At 34.3% G+C, this 10,000-nt stretch overlaps 1 protein-coding gene across 1 annotated transcript in view; it reads right to left on the minus strand.

Annotated features, from left to right (window-relative positions):
* The window catches only part of LOC145255828 (uncharacterized), an 86,566-nt gene that overhangs the window by 24,018 nt on the left and 52,548 nt on the right, over positions 1–10,000 (minus strand). Inside the window, exon 10 of the mRNA XM_080114547.1 lies at positions 8,940–9,207. Within this exon, the coding sequence (XP_079970673.1) occupies positions 8,940–9,207 (268 nt within the window). The remainder of the gene's footprint in view (positions 1–8,939; positions 9,208–10,000) is intronic.

The following is a 10,000-nucleotide window of genomic DNA, read 5'->3' on the forward strand; positions in this document are numbered from 1 at the left end:
ATTGGGTTTTTTTTCTTCTTCTTCTTGTTAAAAGTATCGCCAGGCAAAGAAATAGGAAATCTTCATCAGAAAGTCACGTGGTTTCACTGACTTCCGTCTTGTGGTCACTCCTGAGCTTTACGGTGTCGTTCAAACTTTCTTATTCAAATGCAGCCCTCGTAATATAATAGATTCCTTTTCGTTGTTTGTTAATATGAATAAAACTGATTGTTGTTTGTTAATATGAATAAAACTGATTGTTGTTTGTTAATATGAATAAAACTGATTGTTGTTTGTTAATATGAATAAAACTGATTGTTGTTTGTTAATATGAATAAAACTGATTGTTGTTTGTTAATATGAATAAAACTAATTGTTGTTTGTTAATATGAATAAAACTGATTGTTGTTTGTTAATATGAATAAAACTGATTGTTGTTTGTTAATATGAATAAAACTGATTGTTGTTTGTTAATATGAATAAAACTGATTGTTGTTTGTTAATATGAATAAAACTAATTGTTGTTTGTTAATATGAATAAAACTGATTGTTGTTTGTTAATATGAATAAAACTGATTGTTGTTTGTTAATATGAATAAAACTGATTGTTGTTTGTTAATATGAATAAAACTGATTGTTGTTTGTTAATATGAATAAAACTGATTGTTGTTTGTTAATATGAATAAAACTGATTGTTGTTTGTTAATATGAATAAAACTGATTAAAAAACGTAAACGAAAATGTGTCGTCCTAATCAGGTTAATAATAATAACCAATTATTTTAAGGATAAAATGTGCAGTAAAATTCAGTTATAAGTGACACTTCTCTGGAGGTTGCAGGTTCAATACTCAGTGTGGGCGATACTAAAATCACGATTGCGAATTACTTAAGATTTCTATCCAGTTATGGTTGACAGAACGGGAGCATGCCACCCCCGTGAATTAAATAAAAGAGTTCCATTCAAGATTCTGTGCAGATTCCCGAGTTCGACAAGATACACCTGAAGAAGTTCGGGGGTTCCATTGGCCGAAACGTTGCGGAAATAGCAATAAGAGTACGAACAGTAGTTTGAAGAATCGAAATAATATGAACTAGCAGAACCTGTCGACGTTCAATGGTAATTGAAACTCTTTAAAACACATTATAAAACAAATAAAAAATAAAATAAAACAAATAACGACTAATTTAAAACTTTTTAATAAATTCTGTTTTTTAACTTTTAAATCTAAAAAGAATTAATTTGAAAAAATTAATTCTTTTTCAGTGAAAATTACACACACAACACATTGTTGTTTTTTTCTATAGTATATAAATTAGAAAGAAATAGAAGTCAATTTGCTTGCAGATTTTTTGAATTTTAAAAAGAATCTATAACAAAAAAAAAGTATCCTCTCAGAATGACTTTTTAAAAAAATTGTAAAATAAAATAGCCAATTTGAAACCGTAAACAGACAGCCATGTTTTTTTGCTTTTTTTTTTGTCTTGAAATTTTTTGGAGAGAAAATGGTTTTAAATGATTTTAACTGATAAAGAGCGACTATAAAGAAATATAATTCGTTTCAAATTAAATGATATTTGCGATGATTATGATTTATCTGACACCGGATGTCGGACAAGTAAATTAATATTTAGATAATGAAGTCTTATCTAACAAAAAAAAAAAAAAAAATCAGAAGCGAAAACTCCAAATTGATTATAAAAATGCCCTCCCGCCTTCATTTTTTTTTTTTTTTTTTTTTTTTTTTTTTTTTACAAATGGTGAACGTTGTACCAAACTTGTCGCAATTGACCTGAGCCCTAAACTTCCAGTGCACAGCTGTGTCAACAATAATGGTTTACCAATCGGATGTCACTCCTCCGCCCCCCCCCCTCAAATGTTTAGAAAGTGTGGATCTCCTATAGATCCGAAAGCGTGTCTGTATCTGTTTCCTTTCTATTCAGCTTTTATATGACTGATTGCTTTCGTTGGTCTTATCACCTAAGACAAATACATCGCCCACAAATAGTAATAAAAAAAAAGGTCGGCGTAAAGAGAAACGAAGGTGTATTTGATGTTACTGTTGAGACAAATGACAACGATGGATTTCAACCGATTATGATGTCCGCTACCTTTGGTAAATATCACTGGCCTGATGCAATCGATTGACTTAATGAATCATATGTTAAGTGCTGGCTAAGTGCCTTTGGCTATATACATAGACAGGTATTATACAGGGTATACTAAAATTCAACATCTAATTTGATATAACGTTAGCATGAACGTGAATAGTTTATTTTGGGGCACAATATATATATATATATATATATATATATATATATATATATATATATATATATATATATCGAGAGAGAGAGAGAGATAGATGGATAGATAGTCATCCACATACAGTACTGTTTCGCTGTTTCACAGCTCATCAGTGCGGCTAGACAGGCAACTACCTCAAGCCAGGATTGAAACCCGACCGTCTGTACGACAGTCAAGGCTCCTAACTATTACGCTATTGGCGGCTGCTGAGCGAGTAGTGAGTTTAACGATGTTTTCACATCGTCCGAAATACCTTCGCTCGATACTAAAATTCAACATCTAATTTGATATAACGTTAGCATGAACATGAATAGTTTATTTTGGGGCACAATATATATATATATATATATATATATATATATATATATATATATATATATATATATATATATATAGTCATCCACATACAGTACTGTTTCGCTGTTTCACAGCTCATCAGTGCGGCTAGACAGGCAACTACTACAAGCCAGGATTGAAACACGACCGTCTGTACGACAGTCAAGGCTCCTAACTATTACGCTATTGGCGGCTGCTGAGCGAGTAGTGAGTTTAACGATGTTTTCACATCGTCCGAAATACCTCCGCTCGATGTGTTTACACAAAGAGCGTCGCTTATACGCTAATGGTAATTCGTGTATCACTTCTCAACTCAAGATGAGGAGCATTTTATATATATATATATATATATATATATATATATATATATATATATATATATATATATATATATATATATATATATATATATATATATATATATATATATATACCTGTTCATTTACACTTTTTCAGCTAGAACCCAGAATTAGATGGAATCGAGCAATTGCATCGATAACGGACAACGCCAGACCCAAAGTGGGTTTCGATGTACTGCATCAGTGACGTGCTCCGACATAGGCGCGAACCCAGGTGATCGCATGCATAAAGTGTGCAATACTGACGACCTAACCGTATGGGCCACATCCGTGTCCGTTGTCGATGCTATTGTTCGATTCCATCTTATTCTGGGTTCTAGCTTTATCATGAAAAAGTGTATGTGAACAAGTATTTATATAAATCTAACTATAATCTCCTCTTAATGTCTAATATATATATAGAAAAAGCGGTTCATCCTTCGTAGAGACGTGATGTCCCTCAACAAATATGTTGTTCCGAAATCGTGTCTGGGGAGTCGGCTAATTTCAGTTAATGTTCGTAGATGTGATATCTACCGCCTGCATACCAGCAGTAACTATCTTAGTTGTAAAAGACGCGTTACTTGTCACATAGTAGAATATAGAACTAGATGAAATATAAAAATTAAAATCGAGGCATAACCAATAGATTGCGCCGTGGCTCATACGGTTAGGGCGTCAGTATTGCACACTTCATGCGTGCGACGACTTGGGTTCATGCCTATGTCGGAGCATATCACTGATGAGATGCAGTACATCGAAACCCACTTTGGGTCTGGCGTTGTCCGTTGTCAATGCAATTTCTCGATTCCATCTAATTCTGGGTTCCAGCTTTATCATGAAAAAGTGTATGTTCAGATATTTATATATATATCTATCTATAATCTCCTCTCACTGTCTAATATATATATATATTAGTGATGGGACGATTCCAATGTTTTTACCGATACAATTACCGATTCCATACATCTCGATTCTGATACAATTACCGATTCCATACATCTCGATTCTGATACAATTACCGATTCCGATTCTTTATAAATCTCTAAATATTTAACTATGAAAGTGTTATTTTGTTCCGATTTCTGTAAAAAGAAACACATCTTAATTGTCCCTATATTTTCTCAAACGTAAAAACACGCGTGAGTGGGTGGTCAAGAGATTATATATTCTTACTGGAAGGTTAAATCAATAAATATTTATTATTTCATTATTACTACAAGCAGTGGAAGATATATCTTAAACCAAAATCAAATAAAAAAAAAGATATTTAAGGAATCGCTTTTGGCATCGGAAAATAGACTCAAATTGTTCCAATACCGATTCCAATACCCCAAAAAGTTCCGATTTTTTCGATTCCCAATTCTGATTCCAATTCTGATTCCGATTCCAATTAATTATCCCAACACTAATATATATATATATATATATATATATATATATATATATATATATATATATATATATAGGCGATTACACTAAATATTCCGCGTTTCATCCACTCTAGGACTCTTAAAGTTTACGCATAAATCTATACTTTCGTATATTAATTTTATGTGAGTAAATTAAGTAGTTATATATATATATATATATATATATATATATATATATATATATACTTTCTTTTGTGAGAATCCTTTCAAACAATAAATTCTTGTGAAGTATGATTACAGTCTTAAATTATGTTCTTTAATGACAAGATCGATTTCCTATTTTGATTAGATTGAGCTGTTTTATTTGGTTGGTATTACTATATAAATATTTATATTCATATTCACTTTAAGTTTACCGACGCTTTTCACTTATAAACTTAATTTTACTTCTTGATTGCATATATATATAACATATAAATATATATATATATATATATATAACATATAAATGTGTGTGTGCGTGTGTGTGTGTGCGTGTGTGTGTGTGTGTGTGTGTGTGTGTGTGTGTGTGTGTGTGTGTGTGTGTGTGTGTGTGTGTGTGTGTGTGTGTGTGTGTAAAGTGATGGTTGTGTTGTTCCGACGAGAGAAAAAATATATACGGATGGGGAGGTGTTGAGCCTATTTGGTTAATACTTTTATGAGTTTTTCCTTTTTGATGTGTGTGTGTCAGTGCGTGCATGCGCGTGTGTTAGGGTTAGGGTTGTACATTGCGTGTGTGTATGCATGTGTGTGGGTTAAAAGGAGCGGCTGGTTACTGTTAATGCATCTAAAACCAAGCTTCTATCTTTACATCATCAACGGTCTGATCCCTATCTGGCATCAATTAAAATGAACGGCTCTCGTCTTGGGGAGGCCTCAAGTTTTGACAGGCTTCTGGGCTTGACCTTTACTCCTGATCTTTAATAGAATACGTACATCAAATCTGTTGCCAAGGCTGCTGGAAAAATGGTGGAATCCTTCTATCGATCCAGTAGATATCTCACTGCTGATGCAATTCTCTATCTATATAAGAGCCAGATACGTCCAAGGATGGAATACTGTTGCCAAATATGGGCAGGAGCTGCTAGAAAAGATTTGTCCTGCATTGATAGGGTTCAAAATAGACTTCGTGACCTGGTGGGAGATGTCCTTTTCTCTTCACTGCAACCTCTATCTCACAGAAGAGATGTTGCGAGTTTGTCTCTGCTTTATCGTTATTTTCATGGAAAGTGTTCGACTGAGCTTCAATCTATGGTTCCCCCTTGGCAAACTTTCACAAGAAACACTCGTCTAGTTGAAAACGCTATCAATAATTCCCCCCCACTCTTTATCTGTGCCTAAACCTAAACGTAGATTCCATGATCAAAGCTTTTTTATTAGAACTGCACGCCTGTGGAATTGTCTTCCGTTTTCCTGCTTTCCGGCTGTCTATAATATGGTTGTCTTCAAGTCCAACGTGAACAACTTTCTGATGAGCCATTCCACTTAAGTTAACAAATTTACCGAACTTCCATTACTATCGATTACTATATTGTCCTTTTGATTACTGTACACTCTTTAACCCTTATCCTTGAGTGGCCTATCGGCCTTGATAAGTGGTGACGCCTATGTAAAAAAATATATATATATAACTACTTAATTTACTCACATAAAATTAATATACGAAAGTATAGATTTATGTGTAAACTTTAATATTTACTTCAAAGGTGCTCAATACTGAGGAGTCCTAGAGTGGATGAAACGCGGAATATTCAGTGTAGCTTAATCTCCATATCTATTTTATAAATTACTATATATATATATATATATATATATATATATATATATATATATATATATATATATATATATAAAGCTGAACGTCTGTGTGTGTGTCTGGTCACGAATAGGCTCCTATATGGTTCACTATTATAGAAAACTGATCACATATAATGATAGAAGATGTATTGAGACACAGGAATGGGTATGTTTGATCTGGCATAATGATGATTCATTAAAATTGTGGAGTCTGCGTACGTGCCTGGTCCACAAAGTATGGAAATAAAAAATTTAAAAATAAAAAAAAACGTTTACAAGTGTTTTTAATATAGATGTACATAAGAATACTTTGATAAGTATGTTTCAACTTAAATAGGGATGATATAATAAAATTGTGGGGTCTGCGTTCGCGCCTGGCCTCCATCGAATGGAAATAGGCACAAACTTTAATAAAGACTTTTCATATCTATCTGCGTAAGTATACTTTGATAATTATGTTTCAGTTTGAAGAAATATGGTATAATAAAATGATGGGGTGTTCGTTTGCACCTGACCTCCATAGAATGGAAATATGTCGCAAAGTTTAACAAGATTTATTTTTAATATAGATCCACAGAATATTGTGATAAGTGTTTCAGTGTGAACAGGTATGGTATAATAAATGATGGGGTGTATCTATTTTATTTTTACTTTCATCATATTTTGCTTTGATTTTGATACCCCCAAATTCAACCCAAATTTACAACCCTTCCTTTTCATAACCTATCATACTTTCATAAATCAGAGTCCATTTTTTGTAGGCAGTTTTTGAACCCAGTCAACGACGGGTACTTTTGCTAGTATATACAGGGTGTTCGGGATAAATTTGACATATTTATATTTGGTTACGTTTTTCTGCAGTTTACATATATTAACCCACATTTCTCATCATTTTACAGCTTGAACCCTTCTTCATCCATATACAAGATGTCAGAGAGGATAGATAACTGGAACCCACCTGAATCATGGAAGAGAATAACTTGCATCATGATGATTCGTGCCGGTCAGCAAAATAAGGATATCATGATTGCTGTCCAATGCTCCCTGAACACTGTAAAAACAATCACGCATGAACTAGAGACTTGCAATGGAGACTACGAGGCTGTAGCAAAAAGAAAGATCCATAACAGGCGATCAGATTGCGTTCGCACAACAGAATTTCTCAAAGATCTGCAGGAAAAAGTGTTGAGAAACCCTGGCATTGGAATTCGGGCTTTGGCCCGTGAAATGAATGTTTCAACCTCTACCATGAAGCTTGCACTCAATGAAGACCTTCACTACTACTCATACAAGTGACGCAAAGGTCAGCTGCTCACAGAAAAAGCCCGTGAAAATCGTTTGACAAAGACGAAGAAACTTCTGAGTAAAGTGAAACATCCTGCTGAACCACAAACAATCTGGTTCTTTTCCGATGAAAAAAACTTTTGCCAGAATCAAAAACACAACACACAGAATAACAGATGGCTTGCATACAATCCAAAGGAAATTCCTCGTGTAATGCAAGCTAAATGTCCCCAAACCGTGATGGTTTTCGGATGTGTGTCCTCTGAGGGTGATGTGATGCCTCCTCATTTTTTCAGAGAGGGCCTCCGATTGAATTCAGATGGCTACGTGGAATTGCTAAACACTGTAGTCAAGCCCTGGATAACAAGAATAGCCAATGGTCGGCCGTATGTATGGCAGCAGGATTCGGCCCCTTGCCACACCTCTGAGAAAAGTCAAAAATGGTTGTCTGAAAATTTTTATGACTTCACCAGTCCAAATGTTTGGCCTCCAAACTTCCCAGATCTTAACCCCATGGATTATTTTATATGGGGCGCAGTTGAGAAAGACACCAATCACTGTGCCAGTAATACAAAAGCTCAGTTAATGGATAAAATTAAGCTAGTTTTTGAGGCTCTTCAAAGGGAGACTGTAGCATCAGCTTGTTTCAGGTTCCGAAGCAGGATTGAGGCTGTGATCGATGCTAATGGTGGTTATTTTGAATAAAACTTGTTGACAGTAGTGTAATTTCTCTGTCTGTTAATTTTTTTTTTCAATTCATTAAATTTTGTAGTTACATAGTACTTTATCTTTTTCCTTACAAAACTGTCAAATTTATCCCGAACACCCTGTATATATATATATATATATATATATATATATATATATATATATATATATATATATATATATATATTGATTAAAATTGCCTTAGATTTTCTCTTATTGAGTGTGGACAGAATAGCATAGTTTGTTTCTAGTAATTTGCCTATTTTGGGGAAACGGTATTATATTGGATGTGGGCATGCATGCCCGTGAGTGCATGTATGTGCCTCATCGTGCCTGGGGTTGCATATTTACATAAACATGGCTGCACGTAAGTGTATTTTGTGTTTTGCTTATTGGGATTTGTTCAATGTCCATCTTTTGAGCCCCCGCTCCCCTCAAGCCCCTCCTTCACATCCGCCCAACCCATTCCTCTTTAGCTGAACAGATATACACTTTTTATATAACAGATTCGTTTCGTGTAATGAACCGGCATTTTCTTTCAAAATTAGTACACAATTACACTATAACCCTCCCTGACGAATATTAATCCAGTTGAACCTCAGAGGATGAATAATATCTTAGATATTAATCTTAGATATTATTCATCTGTGGCAATACAGATCAAGAAAATACCAACTTTGTAGGCATTTGTTTTTGACTTTTTGCCAGACGTATAAACATACACACAGACAACTGCTATTGTAGCATTTAAGGAGCCACACTGTAATATTGATACTTACTGAACAAGCCTGATGAACTGTTGATGCGATGTTAGCCTGTAAAGCTGTAAATTGCTGCAAGCACTTTGTTATCTGACTCTTAACGCTCTCTGCAAATTCCTCCAAGGTATAAATTGTATTGGTGAGCCGAATAAGGCACAAGATGTTGGGAGAACTTGCATCGGGCATAGGTGAACTGGGACGGGCGTGTTCACAGAGGCTGTTCACATGCACCATACACTTCAACAGGACTTCATCGGCACAGAAGAGCTTCTTCTGGAGAAGTACGCTGCAAGTTTTATAAAAATAAAATTGAAAAGAAAAACAAATCAGGAATTTTTTTTAAAAATTGGATTATTCAAACTATAGTTGTTATCTTTGCAATACCATGTGCCACCCCTCTCGGCAGCAATCACCGATGCCAATGTTGTTTCAGTGGGCTTCTTCACTTTCATCTTCTATTCTGGCCGTGTTGTCATCTCTCACATCAGTTGCACTCTGGTAGTGTGTGACACCATCGACCCTCTACATGCTAAGCTCTCATCTATGTTTACTGCCGAGGTCATGTCCGTCAGTTGTCGTCAATTCATCTTGATCTACTCTGAGACATGATCTACCTTCAACTGTCTACAAGTTGTTGTCAATTGCCATGAATCCAGGACAGCTCCAACTTGCTGCAACTCCAATTCACACAATTACTAATTACTACACTACCACCTTGCCTTCATTAACCCGTATCCTCGAGCGGCCATTATGCCTTGATAAAAATAATAAATAATAAAAATAACTGTCACGAACTTTAAAATATATTGATTAACAATCCTATTTTAATTTTCCTTTGTGTTCCTGGATGAACAACTTCCTCATCATTGTTCTGCTGATAAACCTATTTCTTTTTATTTTGTGTTTTTCTCTTCTTTTTTACTTTTTCAAAGTAAATGAAATGAAAGAAAAAATGAATGAATAAATATTTAATGAGGAAATGAATGAAGAAAATTGAATACAAACAGTGAAGGAAAATGAAAATGAATGAAAAATAAATGAAAATAAATATATCAAATTTCAATTCTGCAGACCGAATG

The sequence above is a fragment of the Euprymna scolopes genome, chromosome 31, assembly GCF_053919585.1.
Source record: "Euprymna scolopes isolate OS-2025 chromosome 31, ASM5391958v1, whole genome shotgun sequence".
In the NCBI taxonomy this organism is placed as follows: Eukaryota; Metazoa; Mollusca; class Cephalopoda; order Sepiida; family Sepiolidae; genus Euprymna; species Euprymna scolopes.